Source organism: Struthio camelus, chromosome 12, assembly GCF_040807025.1.
Source record: "Struthio camelus isolate bStrCam1 chromosome 12, bStrCam1.hap1, whole genome shotgun sequence".
In the NCBI taxonomy this organism is placed as follows: domain Eukaryota; kingdom Metazoa; phylum Chordata; class Aves; order Struthioniformes; family Struthionidae; genus Struthio; species Struthio camelus.
Genome location: NC_090953.1, coordinates 1,622,210 through 1,649,453, shown reverse-complemented (window position 1 = coordinate 1,649,453; position 27,244 = coordinate 1,622,210). Strand labels below are relative to the sequence as shown.

Sequence of the window (27,244 nt, the reverse complement as noted above, 5' to 3'; positions counted from 1 at the left end):
CGGGGGCGGCAGCCGCGCAGCCCTCCGGCGTGGGCCCAGGGCGTCAGCCGCCCCCACGGTTCCTCCAGCGGGCAACACCTCCGCAGGGTGTCTGCCGTTGCGATGTTTGGTGGGGGAGCGGGGGGAGGTTGTTGCTTTTTTCAAGAGGGATTAAGCTAAATTCGTTTTTACCTGCTTCTGCAGTTTGCCCCTGGGAACCGGAGAAGCAGCGGTGCCCGAGCGCAGCAGAACGATAGCCCTCGGGCCGCAGACGCCCGAGCACCGCTCTAGCTGTGCCGCTCGGCGCGGGGACGCCCTTCAGCCAGGCAGACAAAGCAGCCGGGAGGGGGACGGCGCGTGTAGCGCGCAGCCTGCTCCCCGCCACATTGCAGACAATGGTAACGCACAATCATTCATTATAACTCAATTACAGTAATTAAAACTGGTGGGATGCAGCGGCAGAACAGACGAAGGGAGTAGTGCCAACAAAATTTACACTCCGTGTCATCAGCCAGCGATAACAACAGCTGACGGTGTCCCGGAGCCGCCTCCTGCCATCTGCTCGCAGGGCTGCCGGGAGAGCCGGGCGCGAGGTGCCGCCGGCCGGCGAAGGGCCCCGAGGGGCCGCGGCCCCCGGCAGCGCGGCCGGGGCGATGCGCAGGGCCCCGACCCCCCCGCCGCTCGCCTCCCGGGACGCGGACGGCGGCGACCCGAGCGGAGCCCGGCAGCCGCACAGGCGCCGCCGAACACACGGATTTGGGCCCAGACGAGCAGGCTGCAGTCGGGCCAGCGTCACGGCCGCGGCGCGAGCGGCCACCCTGCACCTCGTTTAGGGTTTGGGGCTTTTTTTTTTTTAAAGGCAAGCTAACAACCTCTGTCTCAGCGCCAGGACTCAAGCACTGTAATTTGATAATTACTGGTTATTTGAAGTGCAATCTCAGCTGACTACCGACGCTGCTAGCCGGGCTGGGAAGGCGGCGAGGAGGCCAGCTCCGCGCGGAGGCTGCGGCTCGGCTCGGGCTGTAACCCCTGTCGCTCCCTGAGGCCTACAGTCGTCCCCAGGAACAGCCCTACCGCAGCACATAAGGCAGGACCAAGCCGCAGCGTAGCCTCCCAGGGTTAGCAGCTCCCTTCCGACGTCCAGCAGCTGCCAGGACGAACCATCCCGGCCGCCTCCTCCGCGGGAGGCCTTCCTCACCCTGTGCTCACGAAAGGAGGGCACGAAGGAAAAGGGGGTAACGAGCCCCAAAAGGTCCCTCTGGCTGGGCCCCGCCAGGACAGGTCCCCCCCACCCCGGGTAGCCCTGGCGCTACGCTCGCCCCTGCTCCCGGCTGCCCTCGCCGTCCTGCCGGCACGGGGCTGCCGGGACGTGCCCGGCGCGGGTGGTGCCCGCCGAGGCCAGGACCCCTCGGAAAGCAGAGCCCGGTGCCACCGAAGCTGCAGGCACAGGCGGCTCACCCCGACCCCGGCGGCTCTGCCCAGGGACGGAAACCTCCTCGGGCCCCCGCCAGCCCCAGCCGCCGGCCCCCTCCCTTGCTTTTGCCGTTGCAAATGCAACGGGACGAGCATTTCCCAAAGCACCTTTAGCGCTGGAGTTTTGTTTTGCATGGAAGACCTGGCCAAAATAGCACTCACAACAACGGGGTGCTCAGTTTTTGGATGGGGCACTGGAATTTTTGGATGGGGGCTGGCTTTTTGCATGGGGCACTGGGTTTTTGCATGGGGCACTGGGTTTTTGCATGGGGCACTGGGTTTTTGCATGGGGCACTGGGTTTTTGGGTGGCCTTGCGCCCAGCAGCCTGGAGCGGCGCGGCCACGGCCACGAGGCCACGCTGCCAGCGAGGCCGCGCCGGGCGCCTCTCCGCAAAGACCCCCCCCCCGGCTTTCGCTAGCGAGGCTTTTTGGTGACCCGTATCCCAGAGTAACGGGCAAATCAGCCGCCCGCACTGTCCACGGTCAAGCGATTTGCTGACCCGACAAGTGAAATCGCTGCCTGCGCGTGACGGCGTTTCACAGCCACGCCGGGCCGAGGCTGAACTAAAAGCATTTTGAAAAACCCTTATGAATATCTAATCAAAAATTAGTGTGTGGGGCTTGGAATACTTTAATTACCAAGTACAGGCGTTCAGAGCCTTGCTGAGCACATAAATGGAAATCAGGGCGACTGCTCGTGGCTGTAACACCTCCTCCGTCAGCACTTTCTGAAAGGTTGTAGTCAAACCAAATTAATTACAAAGGGCAACAGTTTGCTGGAAACTGTTGAAAGGCAGACGCAGCAGAGCATCCGCCGCGCAGAGGGGCGGCGCGGGGAGGGGGCTCCTGGGGCGGCAGCAGCCTGGCTGGCCAAGGTGAGCCTTTCTACTCCCGCGCATTAACCTCCCCGAAATCCTACAACAAAGGCTTTCTTGCAATTTTTATCTTGTAATGGTCCCACGTGTATGCCCCTCGTTCCATTCAACTTAAAATCAGATTTAAATGCACTCATCACCATTTACCGCTGTACATTATCGGAAACCCGAGCAGTTAGAGTGCTGCTCCTGCTTTTTATTTCTCCCTCGCAGCAGGCTCTGTCATGTTCAATACATCACGGGGGAAGCCCCGGTAGGATGTTACATATGTCCTAGCTCAAGGAAAGTGCTTTGTCTCTGTCAGGGGGCGGCCGGGCCAAAAGCAGAGGACCGCTCCGCTGCGCAGCGGTGGGTTTGGAGCACGGGGAGCGCTGCCGCGGGCCCGCGCCGTGCCCTGCTCTCGGCAACGCTGCTGCAGGCCAAGGCCAACCTCCCTCTCCAAGGCTCTGCGCCGGCTTGCTGCAGGGCTGCTTCCTGCACACAGGCTGCAGCAGGGCAAACAAAGCAGCCCGGTCACGTCGTCAGTCTCGCTCTAGAAGAAAAGACGGGGTCAGGGATGCCTGGCACGATGCCCCGCGCAGCCCCCGAGGCAAGGGGGGGACGTTCAAGGAGGCAGCGGGCCCTCAGCGGAGCATCGTGCGCGGGCGGCCGCGGCCAGCCCCGGCCGAGCGTCCTCGTGGCGCGGGGCGGGAATCAGAAGCGCTTTACCCACATCCGCCATGGGGAAGTGGGAGAGCAAAAGGCTGGCGGCGATGCTTTGGAGGCTAACGCAGCCGCTCTAACGCGCCCGGCGTCCGGTTCGCTTTCCCCGCGGACTGCAGCACCCTTTGCCTCTCGCAACAGCCGAAGGGGCGCCGGGGAGGAGGGCGCAGGCGGACCGCGGGCGGCCGCGCCGCTCGCTCGCTCGCTTGCTTGCATTAACAACGCAGCGCAGGTTTCCAGAGATCAAATGGTTTATAGACACTTCGTTTTCATTCGCACTTCATTACATTTACGTTTTATTCTTTTTTCTTTTTTTTTCTTTTTTTCCTCCCTTTTTTACAAAAACCAGTTGTAGTTATTAACAGCTGTACATATTCTGCTACATACTTTGGTGTAAAGTTGCGAGGTCTGACTTAGTAACCCTCCGCCAACTGAGCTGCATGCAGGTCCGTTCGTTCTTTTTTTTTTTTTTTTTTTTTGGAGAAAAAGAAAAAGAAGCGGCAACTTGCAAACCAGTAACCACGCAGGCGATGCCGTCGGGGGACGTTCCCGTTTTTCCAAAGCCCTCCGCCCATTTCCAGTGCAGTGCGGGGCTGCTGCGAAGCGCGGGCGATGCTCTGAGAAGGCCCCAGCGGGGACGGTGCTGGCCCCGAGCCCCGGCCGCGCCGGCGCCTGCCCCGCTGCGGGCACCGCTCTGCCGGCGAAGCCCTCGCGGAGGGTTTTGCATTGACCGTCCTGCCAGCCAGCCGCTACGGCCCCCGGCGCTCCGACACGTACGTAACCGCCGAAACGAGCCGCTCTAGCCGATGAGCGCGCACCGATGCAGAGCTGTTGGAAAGGGGGAGTTTCTACAGTCATTTTTCTGAGCGTAACTGCACTTAGAATCTCTTTCCTTAAATGCAGTTTTACTTCAAAGAGCTGTTTCTTCTTTCCGTTGGACAATTAGTGCGTCCGATCAATCCCACGTCCTCCTCTTTGCACGGCACGGCGATGTCCCTGGGCTCAGAGGCACATAACCGCTCTGGAGCCCCACAGGCCGGCGCCTTGGGCCTGGGAAGTTTCCCTTATTTTCGCTTTTAACAGAAAAGGGTAAAACATCTCAAAAAAGGGGGAAAAAACACTTCCCACGAGATTTCCTTTCAACCCCACCGCTCTCCGCGCTCTCCCACCCCAGCCGCGGAGCGACGGCGGGAGCCCCTGGGCCCGGAGCGCCGAGGGAAAGGCGATCCCCGCTGCAGCGTCCTCTGCACCTCCTCTACTGGCAATGCAGTTAAAACAGGTAGTTTTCACCTTAACCCTAACGACTTTTGACCAGATTAAAATCAAAAATTAGAAAATAATTCATAAAAATGTAGTATAAAAATTTTCTTCCATAGCTACAATACAGGGTGAGCACTTCTGCTACACAAATATTTTTATTTCCCATTATTTCTTTTTTACCCTTTAGTACAAAATGCTGAAATGCAGGCCTGTGCGGGGATGAGTTTTGCTTCATTGAAACCTATATACCAGAAGACACAAGACCATATAGCCACAGGACCCTACCAAAGCCAGCCCCTTCCCCCCACCACACACAAACCCTACTTGTTAGTAAACTTTGTTTTAAAAAATTGTATTTTAAAGGTTATCAATTCTAATTCTTTACTTTCATTTGAATACAAAACACATAAGTTGCTATTATCTTTCGTGGCTCCCTGAGCTGAATTTACTATGCTTTCTTTGAAATCATTCCGCATTGTTTATGTCCGAAGATCAAGAAGGGCTTGAGCAGAAGTTTCCTAGAACACGGACTTCCTGTTTTCTTCAAACATACGAGCACAAAAATCCATATAAAAACTTGATTGTTTTGCTGATGTCCCGTCAGTAGCTGAAGACCCAACCGGCTTCGCTGCAGTCCATACAGTGTTCAAACATGACTAACACACTGAACAACTCACGTGTACAACAGTAGGAACAACTTTCACCAGTGGACATCTTTGCTCAGTCTGGTTACAAGCTGCATGTCAAAGGAGCATCCCAAACGGACGCTTCCGGGGGTAAGGAAAAAAAATTGCCACCACCAAAACCATCAGTGGAATACAATTACAGCAGACAAAAAATACACAACTAGTGTACCGGGAGGGGTCCCCCACCCTTCCAATTCTATTTACTAGTCCGTTATTTACATTTTTCACAAGTCTTATGCAGAACGCACAAAAAAAAAAAAAAAAAAGAAGTCACAATAAAAAATAAGTCCTTTATAGTGCCACCAAAGCGCAGACGGACAGAACCAGAAAACAAAAAAAAAAAAAAAAAAGAAACCAAAACCCTAAAAACCAAAACAAAAATTTTGTTTAGGGCTTCAATGTGTGCCATATTTGCAGACCTCCAAATGAATCCGTACGTTTTCTAGAGCCAGGCCTCCAAGGCGAAACCCCGGTCCACGCACGCCTGGCGGAGCCCGGGGACCGGCGCGGCGGGACCGTCCCCGGACGCGCGGCTGCTCGCGCCCCTCCGTCCGCCAGAGTCCTGCTGGAGCCGACAGCCCCGTTAAAATCCGCGGTTAATAGATGACCTCGTAGACTGTGGCCTTCTTGTCACCAGAGCCGGTTACGATGTATTTGTCATCCGCTGAAATGTCGCAACTTAAGACAGATGAAGATTCCTTAGACTGGAAAAGGAAGGAGCGGAGGGAAAAAAAAAAAGAAGGCAAAATCAGTGCGGTTTCCCGACGAGGCGGCTGCTGCAGCAGCGTTTCCCGCGCCGGGGGCTGCGCGGAGAGGCAGGACCACGCAGCCGGCCCTGCCCCGGGGCCACCCGTACCTGGAATATGCTCGCTCCGTAGGGCGTCCGCCAGGCGTTGAGGAGGTTGTCCTTCCCGGTGCTCACAAACCATTTACCTAACCCCAGGAAAGACGGCGTTAGCAGCCCGCGGACGAGAGCGGCGGCCAGCCCTGGGGCTGCTGCTAGCAGGCGAGGGGCGATGGGGGGTACGGGGAGCAGGGAGGGTTTTACGCCCCCCCGATCTCCCACCCCCTCTCGAAGCAGGCCGAGGACATGCGCTGCCACCGCCAGCCCGGGCTTGTCCCAGCCTCCGCTGCATCGGCGCTGCTGCGGCTCCCAGCCGGCCACCAGCCGGCTCGGCCCCCACCTGCATCAAAGCCGCTGGCTCTGCCCCGCTCCCTGCCCTCCCAGAGCCTTCCAGCTATTCACACGCTGATATTTTATCGGGAGGTTTTCCTACGATGCCTGTCCCAGCCCCTTTCCTGCGGAGAAGCATCCCACGCTCCCCCTCCTACTGCTGCATCTGCACGCCAGCAGGGCTTTGGTTCCCCTCTCCCCACTGCGATGCTGTTTGGCAATTCACAACCTCAATTAGGTGGAGCAGCAGGATGGTTTTATAGGGATAATCCCCAATTCCATCATTTGCAGGACAAATCCTGCCCATTGCTATGGCCTTGACCGTACCATGCATGGTACCTTGCTGCAGAGCTGGCTGCAGTCCTTGCTCAAGGTCTTACGCAGAGGTCTGACTGTAGGCCAAGTCAGGGGAGCACAAGGGGAGCACAGTGTCTTTCAGTGCTGCAGGAACTTACCACAGTAGGCAAATTTCAGTGAAAGGACACAGCTCTCATGGAGATGCAGCTGGTATTTGTCGGGTTTAGTGTGGTGCAACACTTCCACGTTACTGCTCTCCATCCCCACCGCCAGCCACTCGCCTGTCGGGCAGTATCCCAGTGAGAAGATCTGCAAGGACACACAGAAGACCTCAGGGGTGGAGGTTCGCACTTCCTCCTCGCACCGTCGCAGCTCTCAAAGCCGCCGGGCCGCCGGCAACCCCCCGGTGAGCCAGACGCTACACATCCACCCTCGGTGCCAGCGTGGATCATGGTCTGCCGCTGGTCCTGGGGGCAGGAGACAGGTCCCCACCACGGGTGGCAAAAGCTGAGCATCCAAGGCACAAACAGGACCGTGTGATGGCGAACTAGGGATGGATGCGTCCGGCTAGCGAGGGGAAGCGCACACTTGCTGCCCACTTCTTCCCCAGCTTGGGTGCCACCACAGCTCAACCCAAGCCCAGGCTGCTGAGCCGTCGATGTTGCTTGGCTCTGGCTCTGCCGGAGGCAGAGGATCAATACCAGCGATGCAGCACGAAGCAGGAAGGCTTTATTTTAATATGTCCTGACTTTTTCAGGGAGACATTCAGGCACGTCGATGATGGCACGGGGCTGCGCTGACAGCGTGCTTCTCCGCAGTACTGCACATTTCTCTTGTCTCTGATCTAGGCGCAGTTTAATAAAAATGAAGGCCTGTAGCCCTCTGGTTGAGCTTTGCCCGCAGAGCTGACAGCAAGGCCAACAATTCAAAAGAGAAACGGCCTGATGGGCTGGAAAGGACGTAGCTCAGTCCTCGTAAATCAGTTGTCCCTAGCTGTCGAAACGCCAGGTTCAACAAATCCAGGAGCAAGAAGAAAACAGCTCTGCCCCTGCAGCATGATCCTTTTCCTTGTTCTGAACGAGGCATCCCAGGTTGAAAGGCAGCCTCTTCCAGGGACAGGATTCCCGCCAGGGTATTTATGTATTTGGACGGAAAGTATCTTTCTGGCATTCTCCAGAACAGAAAACTGCATGGAAGGCAGCATGACTAAACCAAGCTCTACGTCGTGGTTACTCGCAGACTGGAAACCGCGATGGCACAGCTTCTGGATGCCCGGCCTCGCAAAGCCATGTGTTAATACCAGGAAACCCTGACCGCCAGTGCCTTGGGGTTAACAGCTGGGGCTCAGCAGGGACCTCCGAAACACTGCTGCATCTCTATACCCTTCACACGTGCTCAGGTTGTTCCCAGCCACAAGGTACTCGTGGAGATGGCTGGCCAGCCTTGAAGAGGTGCGGCAGGATTTGGAGGCACGTGTGCACGTTAAACTCAGAGCTGCGGCATGAGCCCTGGGGACACGGGGACTGCTCCATCCCCACAGAGACAGCCGCATCTGCTACCAGGAGGACACCAGCTCCAGGCTCTGCCCCTCTGCACACAAGCTCTGGGTGGCTTCCCAGGACACCGGTGCCCAGATCCCACAGATGCTGGGCACCGAGACGGTGCGGCAGGGCCAGCCTGGAAGACCTGAGCAGCATCCCTAGACACATACCGGTTTCTTAATGACAGCCTAGTCTTTCAGTGGATGAAAAAGTAAGGAAAGAGCAGCCAAAACAACAGCCGGGGGAGCCCTGCAGCTCTTCCCGTCTTGAACGCTTTTATATTACACCTGGGACATCCCTGCACAAAGCTAGCGAGGGCTGGCAAGAGACCATCCTCCAAGCAGGAAAAGCCTCCTTCCACTACCACGCACAGGCCAGCTGCTCCTGCCACCTCTGAGCGGGCCCTGTGGTGTCCTGCTTCGGGAGCGCACCCAGCCTGTGGCTGCTGCGTCCTCGGTTCGTCGTGCACCGCACAAGGTTAAGTACTGAACGAGGCAACGAGTTCTACAGCAAGGCCAGGATGTTTCCCCTCTTGCGGGGCTCCGGGACACCCAGTGCTTACCTGGGACGTAAAGTCATGCTGCTGCAGCTGCCTGCCTTCCCGCAGGTCCCAGGAACGCACCGTGTTGTCCAGACCACCCGTCCACAACTTCGTACCGTCATGAGAGATATCTATGCAGCTGGCACCATCCGTGTGCCCTTGAAATTGCCTTCAAAAAAAGAAATTTAACCCTTCAAGGAGGAGCGCTAGCACAAACCACGTAGGTGGTTTCAAAGGAAGCTCAGAAAACGCCTGCAATTGTGCAACCCAAGGCTAAGAAAAGCATGACGCAGGGAGCTGGAGGCAGGAAAAGGGAAGGAGGCTTTTTAAACGAAGCAGTCAGGGGAATCATGTTTCTGATCTGCCCTACAGGCCTCGTATCGGCTTCGCAGGGAGGAGAGCGCTGCCTGCGTGACGTGCCCTGCCCAGCACCACGCTCTCTAGACACCCCAGGGTGTCACTACAGCCATTTCCCCTTAGGTTGCATTTTCAAGGCTTTCCTCACACCAAGGGCATCTGGAAGCCCAACTGCTCTCCTCCCGTCCCCTCTACTCAGGCTCAGCCACCGGCAAACCAGGAGCTAACGTGAAAGAGCTTCTTCGCCAAGGCACCAGTGTGAACCAGCCCGTTCGGTTAAGTTACAGAGAGCACCACAAGCTGGCCCTCTCATTGCCATCCCCGGGGTTCTCATACCAAAACGGCCAAAAGATCCCAGATCATACGAGCGCGCAATCAGCATGCTCCAAAGCTCCCCACCCTCCCGCTTTGGCCACGCAGGCGGCGAGGCGCACGTACCTGACGAGCGTTTGGTTGTGCAGATCCCACACGGCGATGTTGCCGTCGCTGCAGCAGGAGAAGCAGACCTTGGCGTCGGGGCTGATGGCCAGCGCGTAGCAGGCCGGGGCGGAGGAGGTCAGCTCGGCCTTGATGCGGGGCGTGGGGGACGCCAGGTCCCAGATGGTGAGCGTGCTGGCCTCCCCTCCCACGATCAGCGTGCGGCCATCGGGCAGGAGCTTGCAGGAGCGGATGTAGTTATCCCTGTTCTGGGGGAGGGAGAGCAACGGTGCCGTTACCGGGAGGGACGCACAACCCACCGCGCTGGAGGTGGGGAAACCACAGGGGACAAGTTCTGCTTAGTGACGAGCAGCGATCTGGCAGGGGCTTGCGTAGGTGCCAGGGATAATCCAGGGCAGCTGATCCGGATGCTGCAGTTCCCCGTGCAAGGGAAAGCGGTCCTGCCCCGAGCCCGCCTTGCCCTTACCAGGCAGTCCAGCTGTGAGATGGGGCTCTTGCTGCCCGGCTGGCTGATGTCCCAGATCTTCACGCATCCTTTGCCCCCGGTGTAGACGTGCCTGGTGGGGTTGCTGATGGTCACGGCGCACACCACCTCGCCGTGGCTCAGCGTGTTGATCTGACGGGCGTGCCGGGGGATGCCGGGGCCCGCGAGGGCATCGTGGGGAAAGGGCACCGGCTGCATCTGCCCGTCGGCGCTCACGTGGAACGAGTAGGCTCTGCCGAGGGAGGGCAAAGGAGGCATCAGCCCCACGGAGAGAGGGTTGCTGCAAGGGCGGCATAAGGACAGGGCAGCACTGCAACCCAGCCGCCGGATCGCGCTCGCGTTCGGGTGGGAGCTGGCCAGCGCCGGGACACCACGCGGGGCCGGAGACGGCAGCCGGGCTCCCTGCCCAGCGGTGGCCGCGAGGAGGAGGCAGCTGGAGGCCACTGCTGCTCTCCAGGCGGCTGGTCCCAGAGCGGGGGGCACCCTGGCCGAAGCCCCGCGCTCCTGCCCCCGTCTCCGGCCGCGGGAGAGGAGGGGACGCGCGCTCGCCCCGCCAGCCCGCCCGCACCACGGGGCGCACAAGGAACCGAAAGGGCTTACGGCTTCCCGCCGGGGATGGAGGCCAGGCTCGTGGGCAGTCCGGGCGCCCTCATGGGCGGGTGCGGGTCGAAACCAACCTGCCGAGAGACACAGGGCTGAGGCCGGCCAGCGCTGCGAGTGCAAACGCACGGCTCCCACCCCACGAGCCCAGGCAGGCACGGGGACACGGAGCGGGGTCGGAGCACAGCGTCTCCCGCTTCTCCTTGCCTACTGTCGGGCTTAACGTTATTTTTTCCCCCAGCAGAAAGGGGAAAGGACTTGGGAATTAGCCAAGGAGTTGGGGCCTGCAGTGACCGGCGCGGGACGAGCTCGCCCCCTTCCCTTGCCGCGTCTCAGCCCCCGGGACATGCCCCAGCCTCCCGGCTGTGCACCGAGAGCCGTCAGGGCTGGGTGCTGTGCAAACCCCAACCCCGGCATTAATGGCAGTATTTTCATTCTTGTTTTGATCAGGTTTCACCTTAGGCATGTATGAGCAAGTACTTAGCAAGAAAAGGTGAAGGTGGCTGTGCAGCAACTATTTTCCAAGGGCAGAGGCTAATAGAAACCCCAATGCAGCAGTGCATGCTCAGCACCCCAAGGGGGAGAGGCTCCACTCCAGGCACCCTCCAAAGGCACCCTCCAAAGGCACCAACACCACGGCCCACGCAGGGGAGCCCCCCGCTTCCCACCACCCGGGTCCTCCCCGTGCCCGCCACCCCGCCGTGAGCGAGAAAAGGAGCTAAAAGTGCTACGTACAGCTCCAAAGCTCACCATTGGCGACCGGCCGTAGGCAGCGGCGGCGGCGGCGGCAGCGCTCATCTGCGGAGGGATGTTGTGGAGCCCGGCATAGGCGCCGGGGCTGGTCAGGGAGCCGTTCATCTCGTGGTGCCCCATCATGGCGAAGGGAGCAGCGTACGAGCCCCCGATGGAGATGGGCGTCCTCAGGGCCGAGGCTGCGGACAAGGCAGGGACACGGTCACGGGTGGGACACCGATGACATCTGGCACTGCGGCCAGGGGAACGGCTCTGGGGTACCACGTGGCTCCGGCCGGGTCCCGCTCATCCCAAAGGAGGGGATGCAAACGCTGCGGCTGTGCCTCCCTCCTTATCCCTTAGGTGGTGATGGGGACAGCCTGAGCCACCTGCATCCTCATCCTGAGCTAGACTACGCCCCCCGATCCCAGAGCTGCTGTGTCCCCCACGGAGGGCATGCCCCAAGGCTGTGCTGGGGCCACCGGCAGAGCTGCGGTGCTGGGATCCCCAGGGCACTGGGAACCCCACAGCACTGGGATCCCCGCGGTACCCACCCAGCGGGTCCATGCCTGTTGGCTTGCCAGGCATCGGCCGGAGGCCCGGAGTCGTACTCGTCCCCGGGGTCGGAGCGTCGTTCCTCGGCGTGGGAGTGTTCGACTTGAGCCCGGGTGTCGATGATTTGTCATTCTGGCCAGAGAGAGGAGAAAACAGGGGATGAGGCTCAGCTGCTGGCATCCTGAGGCAGGATGCATGCACAGGGTGCACCGCCGCTGCCCGGCCAGCGGCTGCCCGGGCCGGGACCCCTGGGCAGAGCAAGCCACCTACATGGCCCAGGTCTTTAGTCTTGGAGGAAGGAGTGCTGCTGGACGAGGCGACTGAAGCCGGGCTGTTTGGCGCGTCGCCTTTCTTCAGCCCGCGGGCTTTGTCTATGCCGTTCTCCGGAGGGGAGTGGGCTGGGCTGACACGGGGGGTGGCGGGGTCCTGCAAGACGGCACAGCACTCAGCCACCCCGGCAGCGCGGGGGCACCGCCGGAGCGGGCGGCCGGGCCGGCACCGGGCAGCCCCGCGGCCTCGTCTCTGCCCACCCTGCGCCGAACGGCAGGGAGAGGCCAACCGCGGCGCTCACCTCGTTGGAGACATCCACAACCAGGTCATCGCTTTTGTCACCATCGCTGTCCTGGAACACAAAGCGAGTCACCACCCTGCGGAGACCTCCCAGACCCCGGGGCAGGGGGACAGCTCCCCGGGGAGCCCAAACCCCCGGCTCACGCAGAAGTCACCCACACCAGGTTTGAAAAATTTTACCCCAAACCCACGTCCTTGCATTTAAAGTCCTACCCGACGGGTGCCACGCGCCCCAGGCCCCGGCTGGTACCTCCGTTCGAGTTTTCAGTCCCCGCACTGCACAGCCTGGCTCTAGACCGCCTTTGCGACTCACATATCGGCTCATGTTGTCCTTCTCCTCTGCTTTCCGCTTTTTGGAGTCGATGCCGTAGTCTGTGGAGCTCCGGTGTTTCTCACTGGCTCTCAGGCTTTCCGAGGGCGAGACAGAATTATTCTGGAATAACAGGAAATAAATAAATAAATAAATAAATAAATAAAATTCAAGAGTTAGGAACATGAGAAAATGGGATTTCACAAGCAGCAGCTTAAAAGGCACAGCAAACAGGGTCCCGCCGCACTGCTAGCTAAGGAGCGGGCCGTGCCCGGGCTCCTACATCCTGCGAGCGGATGTGTCCGGGCAGACCCCGCGCGAGCGTGCCATTTCTGCAAGGCCTGTTTGCGGGCACCGGAGGCTGCTCACCGCAAGCAAAGAGCAAAAACAGGGAGGAGGAGTTTGTTATTTGAAAACGAAAACCCCGCAAGGGAGTTGCTTGCAAACCCAGCGCCTCCCGGGCGGGCGCTGCAACCCGTCAGGCAGCTACTAGTAAATAAAGACGCACAAAAAGGCTCGGTCCCCTAGCCCAGCCACAGGCGCAGACCCCCGTGCCTCCAGCGCGAGCCCCCAGGGAGCTCTGCTCGCCCGGGGAAGGCCGGGGCGGCTTGCTGCGTCCCCAGCGCCGTGCTCCCCAAAAGCCCACGGCCGCTTTCTGCTGGGCTTTGGGGAGCCAGGACGGCATCGCCCGCTTTCGTCAGGGGAGCGAAGGACCCAGCCGCGGGGACCGCTCCATCTGCGCCGAGCTCGGCCAAGCCAAGGGGCTTTCAAAAAACCTTCTGAAAAAACACGTGTCACCACGCGCCGGGGGGGTTCGTGGAGCTCAAAGCCACCCGGTGCAGCTCCGGTTAGGGAGGGGGTTTTGTGCTCGTTTTCAAGTACTAACATCCAGAAAACATTAAACGCGTCGGCTTTTCCAGGAAGGCCCCTCGCACGCCAAACGTTGGCTTGGAGGGAAAATGGCAGCGCGAAACCTCCTTTAGAGGGAACTGGAAAAACCCCAGCAGCTCGGCCCGACCTACAGCCCTGCAGAACAGCGACATCCCCGTACAGATGCAATTCAATTAGTTTCTCCGAGCTGCAGGAGAAATTACCATCATTTCATTTCTTCTAACAGAGCCTGCCACCCCTGCTAAGTAGAAATGTTTCTAAGCTCCTCTGCCTCCCTTTCTTTCCCGTCTGAAAAGGAGAACTAAAGCAGTTCATGTTTCTCCTCAGTACCCAATAAGCAGCTTTGGATAACACCAGGGCCTTTCTTCTCAGGCAGTCATGCTGAAAAACCTTGCAGCTACCAGAGAATCATGTCAGGCATTTAGAGGCATCGATCCATTCAGCCTGCTGCTGGCGCACCGCCAAGAAACTAAATATTTTTTATTGCTCAGGCAAGGCTAGGAAAATATGAATGACTAACTCTGATTATCGTGCGCATTAAACCTCCACAGGGAATACTCTGTATTTTATTTTATAGATCAGGAACATTCCCATCTTTCATAGCCCCCTCCCCGCACCGCTCCCTCCCCTCCTAACGAGCGGGTTAATGATGCCCAATTCCCCTCTCCCCCCTTAAACGGCACTTTTCTTTCCATCCGCCTTCGGCTCTCAAAAGGCCCATTTGTGGTCCCGGCGCCGCGAGAGGCCGGGGCGCAGGGACGGCAGGAAACGCGGCGAAGCGCGGCCTCGGCCGGGTTTTGCCCCGCCAGCTTTGCGCGCCCCGGAGCTGCGCGGCCCCCGAGGCGGGGGAGAGGCTTCCTCTGCCCAGCGCGGCCACCTTCCCCTTTTCTTGCGAAACGCCCGATCACGCACTGTAAGGCAGAGCCCAGTCAAAACAAGAACCAAAACCCTGCCGCCGATGCAGAGATGTCAGAGGACAGGAAAAAAGAGGCTGCGCTGGAGGTGACAGTTGCCCTCCACCACGGCTGTTCAGATGGTTAGTTAACTGCTTGACCTTCCAAGTCCTACTTAACGCAGCGTAATAGCCCAAACCATCCCGACAGATTAGATGACCCAAGATAATAGAAGAGTGATCAGGAATAAAATAGCTTTCCTAATCGCCGAAGGATTTCTATCCGCGCAGACTTGACTGCACTCATTCACAAAGCTTAGTCAATTGAAACTGAATCTTAAAGCTGCGCGGCAATCAAAAAGATTTAAACCAAATCTCGTAACTGGCACGGAGGAGGTCTCCTGGCACGACGCGGAGGGCTGCTCCGGCACGACCCGGCCCAAGCGGCCGTTTCCACGCAACTCTCTTTTTTTCAATATGACCCATACAAAAGACATCCCTCAAGCTCACGCCCAGAAGTCTGGTTTTTCAAACAATAGATAAAATAAAAGCGCACAGTGATCAGAAACTAAGATAACGGGGCGGGAGGGGGGAGGAGGAGGTAACTGAACTTACTGCACTTGAGTCTCGCTCTTTCAGAGGAAGCCAGTGTCAGAGGCGAGGTCACAGCCAAAATAAAAGAGAAGACAGAAAACAAAGCAAGTTAGAATAAGTGTTAAAACAGAAAATAAACCTAGAGGATCCTCATTACATAAGATCTCCTGCCTTAACTCAGAACGTATCTGGTCTCTCTTCAGCTTCATCTTAAAATTGATTTTCCTTGTTCAACCGGCTCCCACTCTCTCCTCCCCCGGCTTTTTTTCTGTCAAAGTGATTTACACGGCAAAATATAAAGCGCATAAAGGAAATGCACTGCAGTACAAAAGGAAACAGCATCAACCTGAGGTATTGATACACTAAGTCACAAATGCAGGAGAAGACGGTACTGCACATCCAGACTGCCCCTCTCTGCAGAATGACAAAGGCAGGCATTGCCACATTAGCAGGATGTGGTTTAGTCATTAATTTATATATAAATAGCCCCATTTTCCCTGGGATCTCCTGGTAATTTAAATCCATGCAGAAAGATGAATGTAATTGGATAATTCCTTCCAACAGATTTTTCTCACTGGCTTTCATGGAGAAGGAAAAAAAAACCTAAAATCCAAAAGCAGCAGAACCTAATAGGTTCATGACATTGTAAGATAACTACCCTGTAAATGGACATATTAAGGGGAAAGATCTCAGATCTTGATATATTAACGGACAGGGGGATTTGCAAGGAAAATCTTCACCACTGTTAATTTGCAACTGAAGTCAGGCACCATTTTTCTACTAAAGCGATTTTCTTATTTCTAAAAAAAAAAAGATAAAACAACAAGTTTGCTAGTGAATATTGTTGGTTTCCAGACCAGCAAAAGTCTCTGGGTAGACTCCTTACGGGATGGAGAGGAGACAGGAGAAGGGGTGCATTGCAGTTCATCAAGTCCAGATAACCTTTCTCATTCATTTGAGGCTGGGGATTTTTTGGGTTGGTTAGCTTTTTTTTTTTTTTTTTTTTTTTTTACGTAATACCTCACCCACATGCATTCCCACTTACTCCAGTGAGGCTTTGCTTTCTACTGCTACTCCCATGGCTAAGCATAAGGGATTGCATACAAAAAGCGATGCCTGCAAAGCATCTGAGCGCGCACAGGCTGCTGGCTGCAATCCCCGCAGAGAAGCCACCGGCGCACGGGGAGGCAGGATTTGCAGCTAGATTCCCCCAAAGCCTCCAAGGACTCGAACCTACGTGCAAACTTGGCGGGGGGAACACGGGCAAATTAACCAGTCAGAGCGCTCAATTTGCCGGTGCCAGTTTTTTGCAGCAATTTGCATTCGCTGTCCTAAACGGGCAAAGCAAGCCTGGAGCCGGGTCCCCGCCGGCGCAGCGCCCTCCGCTCTCACCTCTGTGGTCCAGGTCGTGGTGGTTTTTCTCGTCCTTGACGGCGAGGTGCGCCTGGCTGCCCAGGGCGCCGAGGGCCAGCAGCCCCGAGCTGCTGCCGGTGACCGGCGGGATTCCCGGCGGCTGGAGGCCCGAGGGGTGCGGCGGCAGCTGGACCGGGGGGCCGTGCGCGGCGTGAGAGAGGTGCTGGGCCTGGAGCTGCTGCTGCTGCAATGAAACCACCAGTGAGCCGGGGAGGGGGCAGGGGACGCGGGGGAATTTCGAGGAACTTTGCAGAATTTCGAGCGACGCCACGCAGGCGCCGAGCCGTGGCGCGGCAGCGGGAAGAGCCCCGGGCAGGGCCGTGCCCGGCGTCACGTCGGGGCAAGGGCAGAGAGGGCGAGACCCGGTGAGAGCTGCCCAGCTCGTCCGCCTGAAAGGAGAAGCCTCGTTAGCGAGCCAGGAGCGGGGCCGCAGGGAGATCGCCGCCGCCGCGGGGCCGGCTGCCGCCGCAGGCGCCTGCGGCGCGGCCAGGGAGCACGAGCGCTTCCGCGGCACGCTCCCCCCGGGCCCGGGCCGCCGGTCTCCTCTCCGATTCACGGCGGTTGGCGTCATCGCTGCGGATCCGGCTGTTTCCGCTCCCCAGCGGACGTAAGCAAGAGGGCAAGGCAACGCGGCCCGCGAGGCAGGACGCACCTCGGGGGGCTGGAGCGCCAGACGCGAGGCTCGATCAGACAAAGAAACCTCGAGCATCCTTCCACGCCCCCTCGGAAAGCAAAATCTGTGCTCGTCTGCGAGGGACTAGTTTTAAGGCGCTGGGCAGGGAAGACAAAACCGCCTGCAAAGTGCCTCCGCGCGCTCGCGAGAAGCGGGGCTGGCGTCGCACGTCGCGGGCGGCAGGCGCCCGCGCGGGAACCGCTGCCCCTGCGCTCCGCGGAGCCCGGTGCCCCGAGGCAGCCCGCGCGGGGCTCGGACCGCGGACGGGTCCCACCGCCGTCGGGCACCCGGGCGCTAGCGGCGCAACCTGCCCTGGGGACCGCCGGCACGAGGCGAGCCGCCCGGGCCACCGGGCGCAGCGCCTGGGGACGGGCTCAGCTCTGCCCGCGCGCCTGCAACGCCTCCTGGCGCACGCAGCCGGGCTCGCTCGGCCTTCGCGAACCCTCAGCCTCGGCAACCGCCGCTCGGCGCCGGCCCCTGCCCTGCTTTGCTCCCCGGGGCCGCGGCGCGGGCAGGAACGGGCGGCCGCATCCTGCAGGGCAGCTGCAGGCAGAGGGGCGCAGGCGAGCGACGGCTCCAGCGAGGGGACGCGGGTCCAGGCGCGGGAACAGCCTGCTCGTTTTCGGCTGGAAAAAGCTAAACTACAGCTTAGGAGAGAGGAAGGAGAAAAACCAAACGCATCCCTTGAATTTCTGCTTGCAATGCAAACCGGCTTGAAGGGCAAGCTGAGATGGCAGCGGGCTGGTTACGGGATGCCAGCCCGCCCCCAGAGCCGCGGGCCCCGACTCCGGCGGCTCCTCCACCCCACCTTCGCTACCGGGTTTCGCCCCTCTCCGCCGCGGCCAAGCACGGCGGAGCGGGTCACCGCATCAGGCAGCTTCCCGGTAAACCGTGCTGCGCTTGGCAGATGACCCCGGAGGAGGCAGAGGGGGTCCGGCAGCCCGCCAACGGCACGGCCTCGGAGCGACTCGGCTCGGCGGCTGCGGCAAGAGCCGGCGCCCCAGCTCGAGGGGGCTCCTAGGGCTCAGCGCGCGCTCCTGCGGCCAGGGACGGCGGCGGACCCGGCGCCGCCGAGGCTCCGCGAGCCGGGCCGGGACGCTGCCAGAGCCAGCCCGGCCTCGGCCGCCCCGGAGGGCGCCCGGCGGGGCAGAGCTGCGCCAGCGCGGAGCCTGCAGCCCGCCGCTTACGCAACACGCCTGGGAAACGGGGACAACTGGGTTGAACGCAGCAGGGCAGGGACTAGAGGGGGCCCGGAGGTCGGGACCCTCCGCCCCCGTCAGCCCCGGGAGGTGGATCCAGAAGGTGCTGGGGGAGCCTGGCACGCCGGCGGCCTTCCCCCGCGTAACGGCCGGGCTCTTCTCGCCGGGGGGTTATTTACCCTGGGCAGCTCCAAAGGAGCCTTGTGTCAACAGCGCAAGTACGCGGTGGGAAGGGGCTCCCGCAGGGGCAGACCTCGGCGGCTGCAGAAAGTTCTCCGGGTGACTGGCCCGGCACCCCCGGCTGGCCACAGGCAACGGCGCGGGGGTCCCACGCGCCCAGGACGGAGCAAGCCCACCGCCGGCAGCGAGCGCCCCGGCGCCTCCCGCACGCTGCCAGCACCCGGCAGCCGCCGCGCTCCCGCTGCGTCCCCCAGCACCAGCCAGGACGCGGCTCTCGGGGAGCGGAAAAAAAACAAAAAAAAAACCCACGCTGAGGCCATTTCTTCTGGGGAAGCACTGGTTCCACCCTCCTCGAACAGGCACTTGTGATCAGAAGGGCCTATTTTAAGTAGTAGCAGGAATCGGTGACTTGCTGTCACATGCTGCCGCTGTGCCCAGCGGGGCCAGGCGGGAGGCAGAGCCGGGCGCGGGAAAGCCGGGCAGGCGACCCACACCTGCACCAAGCTTTCGGTTTCTCAGCCCTGTGCGAGGGGACAGGGGAAATCCCCGCCGAGGACGCAGCCTGGGTCAGATCTGAAAGCGAGTAGCTGCTGTTTCAGGGAGAGGATGTGAGTTATCTTAAAATGCAGCTTCTTCCAGGTCGCAAAAAAAAACAAGGCCTCAGATAGGGCAGAAGCCAAATCTAGAAGACAGTTAGGCATTTGCAATGCTATTAAAAAAAAAAAAAAAAAAAGTTATTCTGTCCTCACAAGCAGGAGCCCGCCGGCTGGGCTGTGCTGGGGCCAGAGGCACCCACTTCCCTCGGAGAGGCGCTCGCTCTTCGCCACGCGCGTGTGCGGACACCAGCCCCCGGAAAGCAGAGAACAGAGCCCAGTCTCTCACGGAAATTAATGAGGCTCTTTCCAGTCCAAGTCTCACGCGGTTTCCACTCGTCCAAGCGAGGCCGAGGCCGGGCTGCGCGTTTTGCCGAGCGTGCCTCGAGAGAACGGCCTCCAAACGTTTTGCAGCGCAGTGCACTCCTCTCTCCCGCGAGCTTTCCAGGAGCGGCCATCACCCCGGGGCTGGGACGCACCAAGATCCGGCGCTTTACCGTTAGCCTCTCCGCAGCTTTCCGGGGGGGGGGGGAAACACGCACCCAGCGCTGCCGCCCGGACGCTCCTCCTGGGAGCCCTTCGCCCCAGGGCAAAGAGGAGGGCGCGTGGTTTGGGGCATGCCCGTGTCCACGCCACGGCCATCAGCGTCCTGGCACAGCCCAAGGAGACTGGGCTAAGCCCCATCCAGATGGGGAACAGCAGCACCCGGTCGGGGCAGAGGGGGAAGACGAGAACGCCCCCACCTTCGCCCAGCTCCTCCCTCCACTGGAGCAGAAAACTGCTTGGTTTTCCTGTTGTTAAGTCGCCAACAAACAAGCGCATCCAACAGCTCGGTGAACTGCGTGGCACCGGCCCCACATCCTCCGAAACTGCCCCCGCGACATCCCAGCTCCGGGGCAGAGACGGGGAGACAAACGTCAAGACGCAGCGTCCTGCCGGGACCCAAGATGCGAGCCCAAGCGCTCGCGAGCCGTTTGCGCCCCTCTGGCTGCCGGGACCGGGCTAGCAGAAACCACCTCGGAGACTTCCCCGCGTAGCAGAAGATCGCGTGGAAGCGTCACCTCTCTGCGTCAGCCGCTGCTATCCGGCCCGGTCTCACCTCGGCGCTGCTGTCCACACCGCCGGGCAATGGAGTAGCACAGGATCGCACCCCGACCGTGCTGCGAGCCGCCTTCACGCCGCCATCCACACCTCCGGACGACGGAGAAGCGCAGGGATCGCGTGCCTAGCGTGCACCCCGACCATGCTGCGAGCCGCCCCGCTGCCGCCAAGCCGCTGCGGGGCTGCTCTCGCCGGTCCCGCGCCCGCCTCCGCCGCTCTCGCCGGCCGGTTGCTCCACTGTGGTGGTGCACGCCGCCCCGCGGAGCAGTCGATACTTGTCCCTCCTGCGCGGCATTAAAAAGTTGCATCCTGGAGACGCCACGGAAGGGGCCGAGCAGAGGGAAGGAAGCGGGGTCGCTCAGCAGCGCTGTCCACCCAGCGCCTGCCCTGCTGGAAAAGTCTCTCCACCTCCAGCTCCCTTCTCCGAGAAAGGTTGTTCTTAAAACCCGCAGCTCCAGGGGCGGCAGACCGCGGTGCCCGGTGAGACCAAGCCGGCCAGGGTGGCGGGGACCCCTCCTGCCGCCTCCGCCCTCCGCAACGCATCCCTGCAACCCCAGCGCCGGGGTCAGCACCCGCGGGCCGTCGCGCTGGGTCAGTGCCCCACGCGTCACCTGGCAGCGCGGACAAGCTGGGGCGCTCGCCTCCGAGCGGGATCACGTTTCTGTCCAATTAAGCAGTGCAAACGATGCAGTATTTATGAGGGTTTCAGACCGGCAGCCGATCCTGGGCTCGCATACAGCCTCGCAGGGCCACGGTGCCCTTTCAACATCTCCTCAACATGCCTGAGCCGAAGAACAAGTTAAAACCAGCTCAGGACTTTGCACTTGGGTTTTTCACCTGCTGGTGCGACCTAGAACTGGCTTTACTTCCCTGTAGAGCCAGGACCTCACCCTTGAGCAACAGTGTTTTACAAACCTAATGCTGAGTGACAGCGGAGCGCTAGCGAGACCAAAGAGGCCCAGGAAGACGCCAGGCGAGGGCTGCCGGGGACGGTGGCCGGGGGCTTTGCCGAGGTAGCCAGCAGCTCTCCTGCGAAAAGGCCCTGCAGTCCCAGGGTGGGAATTCAGCAGCGCCCGGCTCCCTCGCTCCAGTCCTCAGCCCAGCAAAAGGAAGTCGGTTGGAGATGCACAGACCCAAAGATGTTTTCCTTCTGGGATCTCGAGGAATGTGCCAGACAAATATGGTTAAGATATGAAGAGGTTACGATTTGCGAGAAAGGCTGGCAAGGAATATCTCGTATGTAGAGTGTTTTTAATTGGATTATGTACATCATGCTTCATGCCTTTGTTAACTGATTTAATGGTTCACCACTTAAGTTCACCACTTGCGTTAAATTTAGTAAAGTAGTCTAATCATTTCCAGAGCTATAACCAAATCAAGGGCTCAATTTCACAGAAGCCTGAAGCAGAGGAACTGTAAGACAATGGCCTAGATGCATAAAATTAACAGTTCTTGACCTCAAAAGGGGCAAAAAAAAAAAAAAAAAGAGAAAAAGGTTTTAATGATTTGGTGCATTTTTGTGTGTGTCAGTTTTGTTCTCAGCACCTGCACCAAGATGCCGATGCGGTGTAGAAGCGGAATTGCCTTCTCTTGCTACAAGGCGTCCCAGAAGCCCCCCGCGCAGCTCGGCTGCGCCGCCGGGCTCTCCCCGGGACGGCGAGGTCCTCGCGGGTGCCGCTGCGCTCCAGCAGCCCGCACGTGCCGCAGCGCGCTATCGCGCTCCACTCGAGAAGCAAAAAAACAAACACAAGCACTCCCGCCCCACATGAGCGACCCTACAATAACAAACTGGTGCACGCACACAACAGGGAGAAATTCAGTTCGGTGAAGAAGTAAGAAGCGCTCAGTTTTGCATTGCGAAAGGGGTCACGAGGCAGGTGCAGCAGCGGAGGGCCGTGCCACCCTGCCGGCGAGCCCTCCCGCCCGGGCGATGCCGACCCGCAGCCGCCCCGCTGCCCACGCCGCGGCAGGCAGCACCTCCTGCACACAGACCCCCAGCGCCAGAGGGATCCTCGTTTCCCCACTGCCCTGCGGGCACGAGAACGAGCACAAAACCCAAGGGCACGAGGAGCTGGAGCGTTTGGCACCCGCACTGTGCGGACATTGCACGAGAGCGGTGCAAACTGCACCCCGGGAAGGGCCTGGGCGCTGCCGGGTGCACGCAGCGCCGCGGGCTGGTTACCCGCTGCTGGATCCACCGCAGGCAGCGTGCAACAGCGCTTCGTCAGGGCGGCCCCGGGGGCTGCTACTGCTGCCCCAGCGGACGGGTGCTCCGCGGCGCTGCAATTGCAGCGGGCGCTGTGCCCCGCGCGGCCCCTCGCCCACGCTCCCAGGCGACGCCGCCCTCGCGGCGGCCGCCAACCCGCTGCGCGCTCCTGCGCCGCGCTCCGAGAGGAGGAGCGCCCTGCTCTGCCCTCCTCTTCAATGACCAAAGGGGACAGTGATTTCTCGCTATCTTCCTTCCAGCAGCCGCTTCAGGGCCCCTCCCTTGACAAGATAAAAATAAAAATTAAAAAAAAAAAAACAAGCCCTCCCCTCTCCCCAGCCCCGCAGCAGCGCTTGCCTGGATTAACTGCGGGTTCGCTGCGAGCGTGCAGCCAAGCGCGGCCCCACAGCTCAACGCTCTCCTCTGCTGCCCATAATTCCTGCCTTGTGAAAGTTCGTCAGGCAAAACGATTAAATGGCTGGCTGCTTAATGATGGGACGACACTTGCGTTAGCTCTGATCCAAGGAAGCAATTACCTTGAAAATGGGGGTCACAGGCCTCGCTCGTTTACCTTAATTGAATTCCAATATCTGCCTCTAGCTGCCTTGGCTCCTAACTATGAGTCAAAGAAGCCCATCAAAGCAGAACGTCTCCCTCCTTTTCAGGTTTTCTGCTATGGCTTCAAGAGTTCACCTTCCCGGTAAAGGAGGCAAAGGAGGCACGAGACACTGACGGCAGCAAGACAGCACGAGAGCCCCGGCGCGAGGCTGCAGCAAGCCCGCCGCCGGGCGCCCGCATCTGCTCCCAGCGATGAGGGGCAACAGGAGAAGTTCCCAGGGAAACGCGTGCCACACCAGGCACGTGCACAAGCATGATCTGCAACATCTTAAACACAAGGACTCTAACGCCAGCGCAGAACGAACGAGGCATGCTCCTATGTCTAGCCAAGTTCCCACTGCGTGCCTCCGCGTGGGCACCAGCAACCCAGTCCCACTGCAACACGTCCAGGGCAGAGGCGAGCGGCTGCAGCCAACGCTTTGATCTACCTTAAAGGTTGCTGCAATCCAGAGCACCTTCCTCCACTTACGCCTACCCATAAAAAAAGAAAAATGTATAGAGTCTTCAAGTTTCACGGGACATACAAAATCAACAAGAGCTTTATGCTGGCAACAGCTCCCACCACAGCCACGATGAGGCTGCTCCAAAAGGGTTCATTAAAAAGCATGAAGAAACAAGAGCAGGTTAAATACAAGCTCAGAGGCATGAAGGAGAAGCTTCCTTGAAGCTTAAGAAAGAAGTGTAAATAGTTACTTAAAAAAAACAAATACCTAAACCCAGAAGGGCTCTAATGAAAGTCTAAAGTCAGCACACAAGGACACCATGACCGGGGACTCGAGTGTCCCACAGATAAGGCCATTTGGGGCTTCAATACAGGGCAAGTTTCCTGTGGGACTGAGGAGACCGTTACATCAATTAAAGAGACAATAAAAATCGTTAGTCTTAAAAGGCAGGAGATCCTTGCGCTAGACCCTGGTAACATTCAAGTGGGTAACTCAATGCATGGAACAACAACTCCGTCAAGCTTACAGCACATTTCACATCAACAGTACAAACAGAGACATGCCTGGGCTCAGGGACCTCCAGGAGGGCTGGCTGGTGCGCACCTGCCCCGAAACTGGGAACCCCCTAAGGACCGCTCCCCTTGGAAAACCGCGGCAGCTGCCCCGGGTCCAGCCCGCCGCCAGCGGGCAGAGCCACCGCCAGCCAGGCGGGAGCCGGGCTGAGGAGCTGGAGGACGCGGCAGGGGCCTTTTAAACCACGGGCAGGGCAGGCACACGGCACCACGGCCAGAAGCCGGCTACCAAACTCGGAGGCCACCAAGCTTAGCCCGTACGGGCTCTTGTCGCCGCATTAGTGCCCAGAGGGCAACGCGGCCCCGCTGCCCTGCGCGGTGGGTCCCAGCCCACAGCCCTCTCGATGCCCAGTCGGGGGTTTCTGGCGGTTTGGGGCTGTCTGGAGGCGGCGGGGTGGCCGGGGTGCCGCAAGCCGCCCTTCTTTAACGCCACCTGAGCGCAGGATTGTCTCTGGCTATGGTAAATGATAGGAATAAAAGGGGTATACACACGGTGAGAGGCAGATTGGGAAGTCCACGTACCCCGATGATAGCATTCAACTCCGTCATTGTCACTTGCTTGGCACGCTCAACAGCCTGTGCGACTTGCTGTTGGTGCTGAGGGGACAAAGGTTCACGGCGGCGTCAGAGCGGGCTGCGAGGGCGCAGAGCGAGGCCGGGACCCCCGTGCCCCCAGCCCCGCGGCCGCGGCACAGAGCGGCCGGCGAGAGCTCGGCACCCCCCTTTCGTCTGTTTCGCTCGTGTCCGCAGCAGCCGAGGGGCTGGGGCGCAATCCCCCCCCCCCGCTATAACTCATGGCGGGCAGCAGCAACCCGCCTGGCAGCTCTCAGCCCTTTCTCGATTTGCAGGCTCGGTGCACCACGGAGGGGGCGCAGACCCGTGCAGCCAAGCAAAGCCTCTTGCAAATATGCTTCCCTTCCCCAGCCCCATCCCGCTGACCCTCGGAGCAGCCCGCAACCCCCCGGGGAGCGCGGGCGCACACCGAGACGGCCAGGCAGTCTCCGAGGGCACTGGCTCTGCGGGGCGGACGCCGGGGAGGTTTCCTCCTCCAGGCGCAGCGGCACGGCGCCTGCACCTCCCGAGCAGGGAGCTCTGCTGCTCCCCGAGGGTCCCATCGCATGCACGTGGGTCCCAGCGCCGCGTCTCGTGCAGCACCGAAGAGCTGCCCCCGTCTCCCACCCTGCGCCCCCCGCTGCGCCCTGCCCCCAGCAGCAACAGCGCTGCCTTTCTGGGGAAAACCCACACAGAGGAGCACTTCCATCCCCTGTCTGAAGCGTGAAAACGTCCTTACCTCTTGTGACAGAAAAGGCATGATCTGAGCTAAAATTGTATTCAGTCTTTTAGCAATTTCTGTCTAAAAAAAGGGAAGAAAAAAGACAGCAGTTAGTACAAAGCGGTCTTGTGTGGACTGCACAGAGACATTAAAAACATTAAAATTAAGCTTCTCAGAACAAGCAATTTGCATCTCCTCCCCATCCCTTCCTGGCTGCACAAGAGGAAGCAGCTACTCCCAAAAGAGGCAACGAAAGCGCACTCATGTGTGCTCCGCGCTCGCCAGCTTGGGAACACGGGCGCGCTCTCCCCACTTCATACTTTTTTGACATTTTGGTCCCGCTTCCATCACGGGACCGAGTGTTGCAAACCAACCCCAGCAGCTTCACACTAGCCTGTACTTCCTTTGTTTCAAGAAAATAGAGGTTAAAGACACAGACCGCAGTGGCAAGGCATCCTTGCTAGTTCTAGCCCACTAGGATGCATCCCTTCAGTGCAAAGCTGAACTGCTACAAAAACAATTTTTAGCCTTCTAGCAACAACAGACTTACGGAAACTATTCATACTGGCTCTTCAATAACCTCCTCTCCAATATGTTACACAGATAAACACCACTTCATTTACTATCAAACAGCTAAGCCTGGGACTGCAGTGCGGAGCTGTGATTCTTGCTCATTTATCTGGGCATCCAACAGAGCACCCGATCATCAGGGTAGCTGGTGCTCCCCGAAGCGCGAAGGTCGAGTACTCATCTCTCCCACCACCCTGCTGCATTGGAAAGGGAGCCCGGCAAGGGCCCTGCTCGCACGTGGAGCTGGTGCAGCTCCCTGCGTGGGAGGCAGCGCTGCACCGTGCTGCCTGCCACAATTCGGGAGACTTCTCCAACCGCACAGTTTCTGAAAAGACTGGATTATGTAAAATGGATTTTGCACGTTCAGCCCGAATCGTGTGTGTGACAGCTTGTCGAGATCACGTTCCATTCCTGGTGCTTATTTGCAGGAGTTAAGTTTCTTCACGAGAAACCTCTGCAAACATTAACCGCCCTGTGCATTAAGTGTTTAGTCAACAGAAAGTCTTGGCCAGTACCACGAACAATGTATGGTTTACTCTGATCTTGACTTCATCGAGATCTTTCCCCACCCCCAAACTAAAGCCATTTGAGCTACTTTTGCCATCCTTACATCACACTCAAGAAATTTAACCCATAACCATTTACACCTGTCAGCTTGACCACATAATTTAGGAGTTTAATAATAACAGCCTATGCTGTCAAAGTGTGGTTTCTGCAACATCTCTATTAACTTGGAATAACATTTTCCTCGAGTGAAAACCCGGATTCACATTTCATGCGAGTCAGCAGTTCGTATTTTAAACCCTGCTGCTAGGAGCTCCCATTCGGATCTGTCCCGTGCTCCCTGGACAACGCTCTTGCTCCACAAACAGACCTGAAAGTGGGCGTAGAAACACCACGGACCCAATCCAAGGCTACAGCACTGCAGAGAAATCTAAATTTCATGGCGGGCAGGCCCTATCCTGACATTTAGCACCAAGACTCCCAGCCGCACGAGGACCCCGAGGCGGAGGGCCATGACGCGACAGCCGGGCAGACGAGCCCCACGCAGCTCCCGGGGAAAGGCTCCGCATTAAAGCCCCGAACGCAGCTGGCCCCAGGCGCTTGGAAATGCGATTTCAACCCCCAGAGCTCCAGCCAAGAGGAAAAACCCACTTTGACCACGTACTACGGCAAGTAAGAAATTCAGCACCGTGCACCCCTGAGGCTGGTGCCAGCGCGCGGGGCTACGCCAGCAGCACCGGAGCTTCCTGCAGGATTCCTGCGGCATCGCGGAGAGCACGCCTGCATCTCAAGAGTTAAGTCGGGCAGCCGTACCGACCAAGGCAGCTGTTAAAACAGCTCTTGGTCCAACTCAAACAAGGTCTGAACAGCCATAAAGATTCAATGCGGCAACAATGGTCAGAGCGGAGCCCTGGAACGCAATCAAACGCCAAAAAATTCCTTCTGATC

General features: G+C 59.1%; 1 protein-coding gene across 13 annotated transcripts in view; it reads right to left on the bottom strand.

Moving 5' to 3' along the window:
* Positions 1–3,484: 3,484 nt before the first annotated feature.
* The window catches only part of TLE3 (TLE family member 3, transcriptional corepressor), a 35,470-nt gene continuing 11,710 nt past the window's right edge, over positions 3,485–27,244 (bottom strand). For 2 of the 13 annotated variants that reach the window (XM_068958101.1, XM_068958100.1), the window contains exons 6-20: positions 25,241–25,303; positions 24,442–24,546; positions 16,344–16,548; positions 14,973–14,989; positions 12,578–12,697; positions 12,266–12,316; positions 11,694–12,120; positions 11,158–11,339; positions 10,408–10,484; positions 9,790–10,039; positions 9,324–9,571; positions 8,550–8,697; positions 6,605–6,755; positions 5,832–5,908; positions 3,485–5,679 (exon numbers count right to left, since the gene is read on the bottom strand). In XM_068958101.1, coding sequence (XP_068814202.1) covers positions 5,572–5,679; positions 5,832–5,908; positions 6,605–6,755; positions 8,550–8,697; positions 9,324–9,571; positions 9,790–10,039; positions 10,408–10,484; positions 11,158–11,339; positions 11,694–12,120; positions 12,266–12,316; positions 12,578–12,697; positions 14,973–14,989; positions 16,344–16,548; positions 24,442–24,546; positions 25,241–25,303 — 2,229 coding nt within the window. In that variant the 3' untranslated portion in view covers positions 3,485–5,571. Of the gene's footprint in view, positions 5,680–5,831; positions 5,909–6,604; positions 6,756–8,549; positions 8,698–9,323; positions 9,572–9,789; positions 10,040–10,407; positions 10,485–11,142; positions 11,340–11,693; positions 12,121–12,265; positions 12,317–12,514; positions 12,698–14,972; positions 14,990–16,343; positions 16,549–24,441; positions 24,547–25,240; positions 25,304–27,244 lie in introns of all 13 variants that reach the window. The other 11 variants (XM_068958103.1, XM_068958106.1, XM_068958108.1 and 8 more) reach the window with 11 other exon arrangements.